At 42.7% G+C, this 13,549-nt stretch overlaps 1 protein-coding gene across 8 annotated transcripts in view; it reads left to right on the top strand.

Moving 5' to 3' along the window:
- Positions 1-13,549, top strand: part of MAST2 (microtubule associated serine/threonine kinase 2) — a 217,028-nt gene that overhangs the window by 179,434 nt on the left and 24,045 nt on the right. For 6 of the 8 annotated variants that reach the window (XM_055404056.2, XM_055404057.2, XM_088835263.1 and 3 more), the window contains 3 exons: positions 7,162-7,237; positions 9,667-9,687; positions 11,473-11,551. In XM_055404056.2, coding sequence (XP_055260031.2) covers positions 7,162-7,237; positions 9,667-9,687; positions 11,473-11,551 — 176 coding nt within the window. The remainder of the gene's footprint in view (positions 1-7,161; positions 7,238-9,666; positions 9,688-11,472; positions 11,552-13,549) is intronic. The other 2 variants (XM_055404058.2, XM_055404059.2) reach the window with 1 other exon arrangement.

The raw sequence follows: 13,549 nt of genomic DNA on the forward strand, positions 1-13,549 counted from the left end.
AATGGGACCTAATTAAAATTAAAAGCTCTGCACAGCAAAGGAAACTATAAGCAAGGTGGAAAGACAGCTTTCAGAATGGGAGAAAATAATAGCAAATGAAGCAACTGACAAAGAATTAATCTCAAAAATATACAAGCAACTCCTGCAGCTCAATTCCCCAAAAATAAATGACCCAGTCGAAAAGTGGGCCAAAGGAGTAAACAGACACTTCTCCAAAGAAGACATACACATGGCTAGTTCAGTTCAGTCGCTCAGTCGTGTCCGACTCTTTGCGACCCCATGAATCACAGCACGCCAGGCCTCCCTGTCCATCACCAACTCCCGGAGTTCACTCAAACTCATGTCCATCGAGTCGGTGATGCCATCCAGCCATCTCATTCTCTGTTGTCCCCGTCTCCTCCCACCCCCAATCCTTCCTAGCATCAGACTCTTCCAGTGAGTCAGTTCTTCGCATGAGGTGGCCAAAGTATTGGAGTTTCAGCTTTAGCATCAGTCCTTCCAATGAACACTTAGGATTGATCTCTTTTAGAATGGACTGGTTGGATCTCCTTGCAGTCCAAGGGACTCTCAAGAGTCTTCTCCAGCACCACAGTTCAAAAGCATCAATTCTTCGGTGATCAGCTTTCTTCACAGTCCAACTCTCACATCCATACATGACCACGGGAAAAACCATAGCCTTGACTAGACGGACCTTTGTTGGCAAAGTAATGTCTCTGCTTTTTAATATGGTATCTAGGTTGGTCATAACTTTCCTTCCAAGGAATATGCGTCTTTTAATTTCCTGGCTGAAATCAGCATCTGCAGTGATTTTGAAGCCCCCAAAAATAAAGTCTGACACTGTTTCCACTGTTTCCCCATCTATTTCCCATGAAGTGATGGGACCAGATGCCATGATCTTTGTTTTCTGAATGTTGAGCTTCAAGCGAACCTTTTCACTCTCCTCTTTCACTTTCATCAAGAGGCTTTTGAGTTCCTCTTCACTTTCTGCCATAAGGGTGGTGTCATCTGCATATGTGAGGTTATTGATATTTTTCCCGGCAATCTTGATTCCAGCTTGTGCTTCTTCCAGCCCAGTGTTCCTCATGATGTATTCTGCATATAAGTTAAATAAGCAGGGTGACAATATACAAGCTTGACATACTCCTTTTCCTATTTGGAACCAGTCTGTTGTTCCATGTCCAGTTCTGACTGTTGCTTCCTGACCTGCATACAGGTTTCTCAAGAGGCAGGTCAGGTGGTCTGGTATTCCCATCTCTCAGAATGTTCCACAGTTTATTGGGATCCACACAGTCAAAGGCCTTGGCGTAGTCAATGAAGCAGAAATAGATGTTTTTCTGGAACTCTCTTGCTTTCTCCATGATCCAGCGGATGTTGGCAATTTAATCTCTGGTGCCTCTGCCTTTTCTAAAACCTGCTTGAACATCTGGAAGTTCACGATTCACATATTGCTGAAGCCTGGCTTGGAGAATTTTGAGCATGACTTTACTAGTGTGTGAGATGAGTGCAATTGTGCGGTAGTTTGAGCATTCTTTGGCATTGCCTTTCTTTGGGATTGGAATGAAGACTGACCTTTTCCAGTCCTGTGGCCACTGCTGAGGTTTCCAAATTTGCTGGCATATTGAGTGCAGCACTTTCACAGCATCATCTTTCAGGATTTGAAATAGCTCAATTGGAATTCCATCAGCTCCACTAGCTTTGTTCGTAGTGATGCTTTCTAAGGTCCACTTGACTTCACATTCCAAGATGTCTGGCTCCAGGTGAATGATCACGCCATCATGATTATCTTCGTCGTGAAGATCTTTTTTGTACAGTTCTTCTGTATATTCTTGCCACCTCTTCTTAGTATTCTGCTTCTGTTAGGTCTATACCATTTCTGTCCTTTATTGAGCCCATCTTTGCATGAAATGTTCCCTTGATATCTCTAATTTTCTTGAAAAGATCTCTTATTTTTCCTATTCTGTTGTTTTCCTCTATTTCTTTGCATTGATTGCTGAGGAAGGCTTTAACAAACATATGAAAAGATGCTCAACATCACTCATTATCAGAGAAATGCAAATCAAAACCACAATGAGGTACCATTTCACGCCAGTCAGAATGGCTGCTATCCAAAAGTCTACAAGTAATAAGTGCTGGAGAGGGTGTGGAGAAAAGGGCACCCTCTTACACTGTTGGTGGGAATGCAAACTAGTACAGCCATTATGGAGAACAGTGTGGAGATTCCTTAAAATACTGGAAATAGAACTGCCATATGACCCAGCAGTCCCACTGCTGGGCATACACACCGAGGAAACCAGAATTGAAAGAGACATGTGTACCCCAATGTTCATCGCAGCACTGTTTATAATAGCCAGGACGTGGAAGCAACCTAGATGTCCATCAGCAGATGAATGGATAAGAAAGCTGTGGTACATATACACAATGGAATATTACTCAGCCATTAAAAAGAATACATTTGAATCAGTTCTAATGAGGTGGATGAAACTGGAGCCTATTATACAGAGTGAAGTAAGCCAGAAAGAAAAACACCAATACAGTATACTAACACATATATATGGACTTTAGAAAGATGGTAACGATAACCCTGTGTGTGAGACAGCAAAAGAGACACAGATGTATAGAACAGTCTTTTGGACTCTGTGGGAGAGGGCGAGGGTGGGATGATATGGGAGTATGGCATTGCAACATGTATATTATTATATGTGGAATGGATCACCAGTCCAGGTTTGATGCATGATACAGGATGCTCGGGGCTGGTGCACTGGGATGACCCAGAGGGATGGGATGGGGAGGGAGGTGGGAGGGGGCGTCCAGGATGGGGAACAAATGTACACCCATGGCTGATTCATGTCAATGTATGGCAAAACCAATACAATATTGTAAAATTTAAAAAAATAATAAATTTTAAAAAATTGACTCCATAGATCTGCGTGGCAAAAAACTGACTTCTTTTTAAAAGAAATTTGTTTATTTATTTATGACTGTGCTGGGTCTTCATTGCTGTGCAGATTTTTCTCTAGTTGTGTTGAGCTGGGCCTACTCTCTAGTTGTGGGGTGCAGGTTTCTCACTGGTGTGGCTTCTCCTGTTGTGGAGCACTGGCTCTAGATCACTCAGGCTTCAGTGGGCTCAGTAGTTGTGGCTCCTGGGCTCTAGAGCACAGGCTCAATAGTTGTGCGTGGGCCTAGTTACTCTGTGGTATGTGGGATCCTCCTGAACCAGGAATTGAACCCATGTCTCCTGCATTGGCAGGTGGATTCTTTACCGCTGTGCCACTAGGGAAGCCCTGAACTGACATCTTAACAGTATTACATCTTTCAATCCATGAGCTTGCAATATCAAATCATTTATTTAGATCTTTGACTTCTTTAATCAGTTTTATTTATAGCATATAAATTGTATACATATTTTATTAGATTTATATGTAAGCATTTCATTTTTGTGTTAATTGTATAATTGTGTTTTTAATTTCAGCTACTAATTCTTCATTGCTGGTTATAAAGGAAAATAATTGACTTGTACTGTATATTAGCCATGTATCTTGTATCCTGTGACTTTGCTATAATTGCTTATTAGTTCCAAGAGTAATTTTCTGGTTCTTACTGATTCTTTAATCTCTACATAGACAATCATCTCATCTACAGTTTTATATCTTACTTCCCCATCTATTTACCTTTTATATCATTTTCTTGTCTTGTTGAACTAGCTAGCACTTCTACTATGATGTTGAATAGGAGTGGTAAGAGGGGGCACCTTTGCCTTGTTCTCAGTCCGAGAAGGAAATCATCCACTTTCTCACAGTGAAGTCTGATTTTAGCAGCATAGCTTCTGTAGATGTTCTTATCTACAGTAGTAGATAAGAAGTTCTTATCTACTTTGGGGAAGTTCCCCCCTATTTTTAGTTTGCTAAGAGTTTTTATCAGGAATGGGGGTTAGGTTTTGTCAAATGCTTTTTCTGTATCAGTTGATACAATTATGTGTTTTTAATCTCTTTAGTCTCTTGTTGTAGGTGATATTAATTAACTTTCAAATGTTGGACCAGACTTGCATACCTGAAGTAAATTCAAGTTGGTCATGGTATATAATATTTCATACATTGTTGGATTTTATATTTCTAATGTCTTGTTGAAGATTTTTGCATCTGTGTTTGTAAGAGATACTGGTCTATAGTTTTCCTTTCTTGTAATGTCTTTATCTGGTTTTGGTATTGGGGTAATACTGGTCTCATACAATGAGTTACGAAATATTCTTTCTGCTTCTGTTGAAAGAGATTGTAGGTAGTTGGTATTCCTTTTTCCTTAAATGTTTGGTAGAATTTATCAGTGAAATATCTGAGATCAATTTTTTCTTTTTTGCAATATTATGAATATTGATACTTTCTATAAGAAGTTCTTTCTTTTTTATCCAGTCTTACAATCTCTATCTTTTAATTGGTGCCTTGTAGCTGAGTTGGTAAAGAATCTGCCTGCAATGCAGGAGACCTGGGTTTGATTCCTGGGTCGGGAAGATCCCCTGGAGAAGGAAATGATAACCCACTCCAATATTCTTGCCTGGAGAATCCCATGGACAGAGGAGCCTGGCAGGCTGTAGTCCATGGGGTCACAAGAGTTGGACACGACTTAGCGACTAAACCACCACCACCACCATACTATTTCATTACTAGTGTGTTTTTTTTTTTTAACATCTGCATGCACATTTATTTCTCTTTCCTCCAAAGTCATTTACAAACAGCTTAATTTCCACCAATTTTGCAGTGTGAAGATTCAATAAAATATCATGTAACAGTTCAAGCCATCCTACAGCCACCACACTAAATTCAGTTATCATGGTTTAGATAATTTATGTCTGAGATTTAAAAATTATGAGTATAAATCTTCAATTAGCTCTTAGGCATGATTTTCCTCCTGCCGTCCTCCCCTCCCTCACCTTTTTTCACTTCTTAGGAGTCTCTCTGTCTTGATCATTCATGGAGCAAAGCAGAATTGAAATCCTATTCATACCTCACAAATTCTAAATCACTTTTCTCACACCCTGGTGACATGTGCTAACCAGGAGGTAGGATAAACCATAAGAGGTAGCCCTCAACACACAAGAAACCCAGAGTTGGTACTGAGTTGATAGCAGATCTACTGCATAAGGTTGTGCACCTCACTGGGGCTCCCTGGCAAGGGGATGTGTAGAAGCTGAAAATGCCTCTTCTTCATTAGTTCTCCTAAAGAGAGTGCCTTTATATAATTGATACAGAAGTACTGCACAGGGTAGGGAGCCGTTGTTTGAGAGACTGATTTTTCTAAGATCAGCACTGTGCTTAGTCGCTCGGTTGTGTTCGACTCTTTGCGACCCCATGAACTGTAGCCTGCCAGGCTCCTCTGTCCTTGGGGATTCTCCAGGCAAGAATACTGGAATGAGTTGCCATGCCCTCCTCCAGGGTATCTTCCCAATCTTGCAGGTCTTCCACATTGCAGGTGGATTCTTTACTGTCTGAGCCACCCAGAAGATCAGTGCAGAAAGACATTGAGTGCTATCCACACCTGTTGAATGGAGATGATGAGAAACTCATGGGCAGCTTCATGGCACTTTGGAACATCATACCCTATACAAAAAATAAATTGTCCAAGAAGAAACCAGGGCCTTGCTGAACTATCAGGTTCCTGGGTAGCTGCTGTTTCTCATAGCTAGTGTGGGTTCATAGAGGTGAGCACAGAAGTGGGGTGATGGGCAGAGACTAGCTGAGTGATAAGCATATCATGTAGTGTGGTGCTTACTTCAACATGGTTTTTTGGGTAGAGACATGTTGACAGCTTCTCCTAAATACCAGCTCCCAGCTGGCAATTGGACCACAGAAGTATGGCAGGCTTAGATTTGGCACTAAGCACTTACCTTAAGCACTAAGGTAAGCACACAGTTTGTTGGGGTTTTTTTTCAATTTATTTTAATTGGAGGCTAATTACTTTACAATATTGTGGTGGTTTTTGCCATACGTTCACATGAATCAGCCATGGGTGTACATATGTTCCCCATCCTGACCTTCCTTCCCACCTCCCTCACTATCCCATCCCTCAGGGTCATCCTACCGCACCAGCCCTGAGCAAACTTTCTCATGCATCAAACCTGGACTGGCGGTCTATTTCACATATGATAATATACATGTTTCAATGCTATTCTCACAAATCATCCCACCCTTCCCTTCTCCCACAGAGTCCAGAAGTCTGTTCTTTATATCTGTGTCTCTTTTGCTATCTCGCATATAGGGTCATCATTATTACCGTCTTTCTAAATTCCATATATATGTGTTAATATACTGTATTGGTGTTTTTCTTTCTGACTTACTTCGCTATGTATAATAGGCTCCGGTTTCATCCACCTAATTAGAACTATTCAAATGCCTTCTTTTTAATAGCTGAGTAATATTCCATTGTATATATGTACCACAGCTTTCTTATCCATTCATCTGCTGATAGACATCTAGGTTGCTTCCATGTCCTGGCTATTGTAAACAGAAGCACACAGTTTTGTTCAAAGCTTCTGAGGTATAAGTTTACAAGTTATAGGGGACATGTGAAAACTAACAAAGAGATGGAGATAATTCCTACCCTGTGAAGGGGTTGGACATGCTTTGCAGACTTGGGGATCTTGTGTATGGACTGTTTAAGGAGCACCACTCTCCTAAGTCCCCACCTGAGAACTTCATTTTCCCCTAGGCACACATATTTCTGGGTTAGCCCCTTGGATGCAGTGTGCAGAATATATGTGCAAGAGCCTTTCAGACCAGCAGTCCCGTTGCCTTTTGAGAAGTGTTTGAGTGTTTGGCTGTGTGCTCTGCCCTGAGTGAGTTCAAGCCTTTGCAAAGTTGGGTTAACTTGACTAGGCAGATTGGAACCTGAGGTGTTTCAAGGAGTACAGGAGATTGTCAAGTTGCTGCTAGATCTAAAATAGATGTCTGAGATGCATAGATGGGTTATAGGCAACTTGGGAACAAGGGAAAACCCTCTGGGCTACCAAACTTTTGCAAAGAGAGAATCATTAAACTAATGGTGGGCCTGGAAAAATAATCATATGTGCTCATTGACGATGCTAGGGGATGATTTCTTTTCTAAAGGTTATCATCTCAGCCTTCCCCAGAAGGAAACCTCACAGAGGATTTCTTTTACTTTCCCTGTCTACAGGTAACAGTCCTTTGGATAGTCCCCGGAATTTCTCTCCAAATGCACCTGCTCACTTTTCCTTTGTTCCTGCCCGTAGGTAAGTTGATAGACTCTTCTGTGACTAGCATGTGTGGGATTTGCGTGAATGTCAGTTAAATGTCAGCTTCCTCCTTTGAGGCATTGCCCTTCCAAGTCTGTTACCTTCAGTCTGCCAGCCATCAAAATTTTTTTCCTGCTTTCCTCGCCCAGGTCATAATTATCTTGTTTAACCTTTGTTTTCCAAACACCATAGGTGTTTGCATTTGTGTGTTCAAATGGGCAAGCAGATACTAGAAGTGGATTTATTTTACAATCTTAAAGAGAAATCCCTGGTTTCCTGAGGGTATGTTCTGAAACATTATACTCTCGATTGAGAGCTGTGCTAATGAGAAGATGGGCTCTCCTCCCAGGAGGACCCGAAGTTACACTTTTCCTCCTCTAACTCAGCTAGTTCCAGGGAGCTGGAAGGGGCCATTTATGCCTCTCTCCTTGAGGATAAAGAGACTTCCAGGTCTTCACTTATACTCCCATGAATTTAGAAAGATTTGGTGTGATGAAAAGCCATGTTTGTATTCCTCACATTTCACTCATTTCTGGAAGTGATTTGAACTTGTCTCCAGCACATGGGAGCAGTCTTGACAGTTCAGCCCACTGCCAGGCTATCACCTGGTCTCTGGAGAAGTACTGAGCTGACTGACATGAGTCCATCCAATCCATGTGTCAAGTCTTCTTATACAAATTATTTACTTTTCAGAACATCTCTAAAATTCTTGCTTGGCAGAGTTCATGTTTTTTGATTTTATTTTTAAAGCTATTCTTGGTTAGAGCCAGTCTTTGTCATTAAGACCTCCAGAAAAGGAGTGCTTTCAGTATAGGAATATGCTGGATGGATGCATCTGCTTTTCCAGCCCGGCTGAAAGTCTCATTTGTCCCAGACTTGCAGCCACGATTGTGTGTGAACTCTTGCCTCAGAGCTGGGACAGCAGGACCTAGGACTGTCCTCTATACTGAGTCATTTCCCATTCATTCAGTAAATATTTACTGAGCACCCAGTAAGCCCAGGCACAGGCTGGGTACTTAGTGGGAACCAGAGAGACAGAGCCCTCATTTTCTAGAAACTTAGTGGAGTTAGTAGAGTCTGCACTTGTTGTTCCCTTTGAAGGCAGGTCTTTGCTTAGTTAACAACAGCTCTCCAGAGAGGCCTTCCCTCACCATACAGTATGAAGAAGACCCTCATCATTCTCCAGCAGAGCATTCAGGTTGATGTTCAAACTAGTACTTTTCAGTGCCTGATATAGTCACCCCTGGGTATCCAGAGGGAACTGGTTCCAGGACCCCAGTGGATACCAAAATCCACAGATGTTTAAGTCTCATAGTATTTGCATATAACCTGTGTACATCCTCTTCTGTACTTTAAATCATCTCTAGATTACTTATAATACCCAATACAATGTAAATACTATGTAAATAGTTTTAAATACAGTGTGAATAGTTGCTGGCACCCAGAAAATTTAGGTTTGGCTTGTGGAACTTTCTGGATTATTTTTTCCCTGAATATTTTTGATTCACTGTTGGTTGAACCTGCAGGTGCAGAACTATGGATAAGGGGGGCTGACTGTATTTTCTTATTTGCTTTCCATTTCCTCTTAACCAGAGTCAAAGCACCTTTGATAGAGATGCCTTAATATGTTGCAAATAAGTCTACTGTTATATAGTAAGTACTCATTCGGTGCTTACTGATTGAATGAGTGGTGGGGAAGAATAATGAACAAGCAAATAAACAAGTATATAGTTATAACCTGTGATAAGCACCGTAAAGGGAAAGAATATGATGCTGCCTAAAAGAGTAGGAAGGGAATGAGGCTGGACAGTCTATACTGGGTGGTCACATAAGGCCTCTAAGAAGAACTGACCTTTAAGCCAGCCTGAAGGGTAAGAAGGAGCCTGCCATGTTGAAAGTGAGAACACAGGTGTGTAGACCAATCCAGGCAGAGGGACTAGCATGTTCCGTTGGTGCCCTGTGCCTGCGTCATTGCATGGGCTTTAGGAATAGATCAACTGGGAACTTTGAGACTTGGTATTACCACTGAGATCCACACAGGTCTGTGCTAGGTGGCCTAAAGTTTGAGTCGAAGACAGAAACCTAGACTGTCCCCTTACCAGACAGAGTCGGGAAAGCAGTTAGATATTGATAGGGGAGGGGAGGAAGACGTCAATTCTGCCAGAGTCCTCAGGAATTGTGTTTCCTCTCATTGAAGTCCAGCATGGGCTTTATAGCATTGCATTAGTTTGGAATTTCACACAAAAGGCAGATGTAATGAAACTCTAGGGGTATACCTGTTAGTCATACAATTCCAGTTCTAACTTTTGCACATTCCTAAACAAAAGGTTTGCCTTTGCCAAGCTAGACCAAATGCTGGGGGTCAGACAGATCAATCTCTCTGCTTCCCTTTGGTTCTCACTTTAATGTATGTCTTTCCACTACAGCCATGGCCACAGAGCAGACAGGTAATAGCGGACTTGACGGGAAGGGGCTGGGAAACTGCTATGCATGGCCAGACAGTGTGGTTTGTGGTTTTGTGCTTGGTGAGAACTGGGTGTGATGAATCTTCTCTGACTGTGGGTTTGGACATTTGGCCTTTCATTTCTAGCAAAGAGGCCTTAAGGGAGCGCCCTCTGCCTGCTGGAACCAAGGCTCCGTGCTAATAAGCTTAGAGGCAGGATTTGATAAATAGTTCCAAACTTCTGAGCAGAGAGACAAGTCACCCTCATTCTCCCAGCTTTCCTTGATCACCCAGTGGATGACCCAGCAGAGGACACAGAGGCCTCCTTATAGTGGCATTTCTGACTCTGGTGGTCCCTGCTCTTCAGTTTATAGGAAAATGACTGCCATGCAATTGGTTTCCATTTCTGTGTGAAGAAGGAAAAGTTAACTGTGGAGAAGTGTATCTGACAACGGTTTGGGAAATGCCTCCCTGAGCTAGACTAGTTCCATTTTCATTGAGCTCTGTTTTCCAGGAATTGACTTGCTTTCTTGTGTAGAGCTCTCAGGGCCAAGCAGAGAGGTCAGAGAGAACATCATGTTTGAGCAGGCCCCTGGACATTTTGTGTCTCAGAGACTAGGTTCCAGCAGGACTGGCTGCCTGGGTGGCATGAATTTTGAGTTGTGTGCATGTGGCATGGAACCCCTGGCTGTCCCCTAACAGAACCTAGTAGGAAAAGCTCCTCAGTGTTGCTGGGGGTGGAGAGGAGTGCTTCCAAAAGAAAAGTCCTGGCAAGATTGATTCTTGTTTTGCTTCTTCCTCTCATGCCTCACCCCACCCGCTGCTAACTGTGAAGCCTGGAACAAAACAATCTACCCTGATCTCTGGGTCTTAATGTTTTCTCTGAAGATTGAGAGTATTGAACCTAACTTCTAAAGGTCCTCCATTGCTAATGTTCAAAGAAGTTTTCCTCTAACTTCAACCAGAGCAGGCTACACCCCAAGCCCCACAAGAAAGAACATTTGTTACAATACATCCTGTAATCCAGGGAAAAAAATCACTTGTCCATTTTATAAAAGCTTCAAGCCAAATATTTGCTTGATCTTTCTTCTCTACAGCAAAGCAGGTAACTGTGTTTCTCTGTAATGAGAGCTTCAGGCACATCCTCTAAAGAGCAGCTAGAAGCCTGCCCCAGAGTCTCATATACCGCCAAGGCTATACCACCTCACTCCTCATTCATCAGGTTGCTGTCACTCTTTGGCAAACATTCTCAAAGACTGGATTTATCAATCCTAATGGGTCCTGGGTAGCCTTTGACTATTTGCCATCTGTTGATTCATACTCAGACCCAAGTGGTAGTTTCATTTCTTCCTGGTTATCAACCCTGTGGCCTGAGGCAGCCCAAAGGGCCCTTTATGTGGAGCCTTTAGGAAAGGAACTAGCATTTCAGTGGCAGTTCTCTCCTTGTGATGTAGCCTTTAGCTGGGATCCTCTGTCATCGCCAGAAGTGAATAAGTTGAGAGTGTAAATATGTTTATTCCAAAACCATAGTATTGCATAACAGATGTTCTTATTTAAAGTCATGGACTCCTTTATAGTCAGAGACGTCTTTCAGTGGAAAATACAGAACAATAGGCCCCATGTAGGAGAGAGATATGAAAGCATGTGCTGGACCAAGCAGTACTGCCTTGAAACAAGAAAGAGCCCACCAGTGAATTAGCTGCCCCCCAAAAACTGATCAAAAGACAGGCAGGTCCTGGGCTCAGGGTAGGGTCTGGTAGAAACTGCATAACGTTCGTTTCTTACATAGGACTGACGGACGGCGCTGGTCTTTGGCCTCATTGCCTTCTTCAGGCTATGGAACCAACACCCCTAGCTCTACTGTCTCAGTAAGTAGCCAAATCTGTAGCTGTACTTCTTCACCCTGAGGACATACTTCCCTGCAAGTTATTGCTCCCTATCCCTATGGTGTTGTGAAACGGTTCTCAACTTTTTCTTCAAAACCCAGCTCAGAGAGGTTGCTTGGGATGAGGCTGAGTGGGGCAGAGATCTGGTGGCCCTTAACAGCCATAGTCAGATCCATTACATGCCTTTGGAAAGAATTAACCAACTTGTTTCTGAGCATCAGTTATTCCTAGTGGAGTCCAAGGGGGACTTGAGGATGGACTTCTTCTTTGCCCATGAGGCTGGGCACAGGGACTCCTAAGTACAGTTCCCTTGCTCCCCTATTTTATTTCTAGAACTGCAGTCAAGAGCAGATAACCCCTCCCGTGTCCTAAAGGACATGTATCCTCCAACTTTTTCACTTTTCCTTTCTAAAACTTCTTAGAGAAGATTTTAGCTGAAAACACAACAGATGTCCTATTGCCGCTGTGCACAATTGATGCTAAAATGAGACTTCTCACTGAGCAACTTTTAATTGAAGGCAGGATGACACATTTGCAAACACTTTCTGTAAAGGGCCATATTTCAGGCTTTGCAAGCCACAGACTGGATGACCCATTTCCCTTGTGTTCCACCATTCTTTAGGCCTTCTCAGCTCAATGTGTTTATATTCATAAATCCAAAGCAGGTAAAAGGAGCCACTCTTTTTTTTGTTTGCTGCACCTCACAGCCTGTGGGATCTTAGTTCCCTGACCAGGGATCCAACCCATGCCTTCTGCAGTGGAAGTGCAGAGTCTTAACCACTGGGCCTGCAGGAGAGTCCTAAATATTACTCTTAAATTAATCCGAAGATCTCACTGGTCTTTTGGCAGCTGTTAGTTTCAGATCTTTCCCTAGTAAATATCCCTTCCCATAATCTCAACCATGATTTTTTTATATCCAAGGTAAGTGCATGTATTTATTTTGTATATATATTACTGTTCAAAAATTTTTAATTGACCCAACCCATTGCTTCAGCTTATTTTATTGAAATACCTTAAAATACCAACTTTGCTTCACGTTAGATGCAGTTGAGTGAGGATACTTTTTTACAGTTTCTGTCCAAATCATTTAGAAAAAACATGACCAAGACAGAGGCCTGTGAAAACCTCCCACCAGCTATTTACAACTTTATTTATTATAGCATTCCATGAGAGAAGTGTGCACTGTTAGTCAAAAAAATTCTGGTTTCTCACTTGGTATTAAGGCTTACGTGTGGCCTCAGAGTTCTCTCAGTGTGGTGCTGCAGCTTTGAGTGTAAATGGATTTAGACATTTAACTCCAGATCCTTCATCAGTTGGTGAGCAGAACTGAGCCAAGAGTCAAGAGTGTTAGATTGGCTGCTGTTGTAGCCGGTCTGATCGGGTGGCGGGGGATTCATGACCAGGGCTGCCACAGGAATGGCTGCACTGTGGGCTGCCTCTAATAGCACAGCTCATTCCCTCTCATCGTCTCCTGTGACTCCGGTGGGCTCTTAGCTTTAATCTCAGTCATCAGGCCATGTTTAGAACTCTTAACTATTTTCAGGTCAAGTCTAATCTTTGGGTTGCAGATCTAAAAATAATTTTCTTCCCTGCTGAATTTTCTTGCCTATTGGTATCCCTGGAGCCTGGGTGAAGTGGTCACAGCCTCAGCAAAGCCAGTTGCTCTCTGGTTAACAGCCTGAAGGAAGCATTGCTGAGCTACCCCGGGGCTCTCCAAGGTGTTGTAGGAGGGAGAGCTTACAAGGATGTCATTTGTGAGCTGAGCATTCCTAGGACATTTCCAAAGAAGCCAGGAAGCATGACTTATTAATTACTTGCCATTCCAACTAGCCAAAAGCTTCACGAAAGAAAGCAGAAGAATCTGCTTTTTGCCACCTAAAGAGGACCCCTAGGGAGTCGGGAAACTCTCACACCTCACGAATGTCTGGGTCTGACCCCCTGCAAAACTCAGGAAGGAGGAGAGTATCTCAGCTCCGTCAG

This window comes from Moschus berezovskii, chromosome 4 (assembly GCF_049115385.1).
Source record: "Moschus berezovskii isolate FMDL1 chromosome 4, NW_MosBer_1.0, whole genome shotgun sequence".
NCBI classification, from domain to species: Eukaryota; Metazoa; Chordata; class Mammalia; order Artiodactyla; family Moschidae; genus Moschus; species Moschus berezovskii.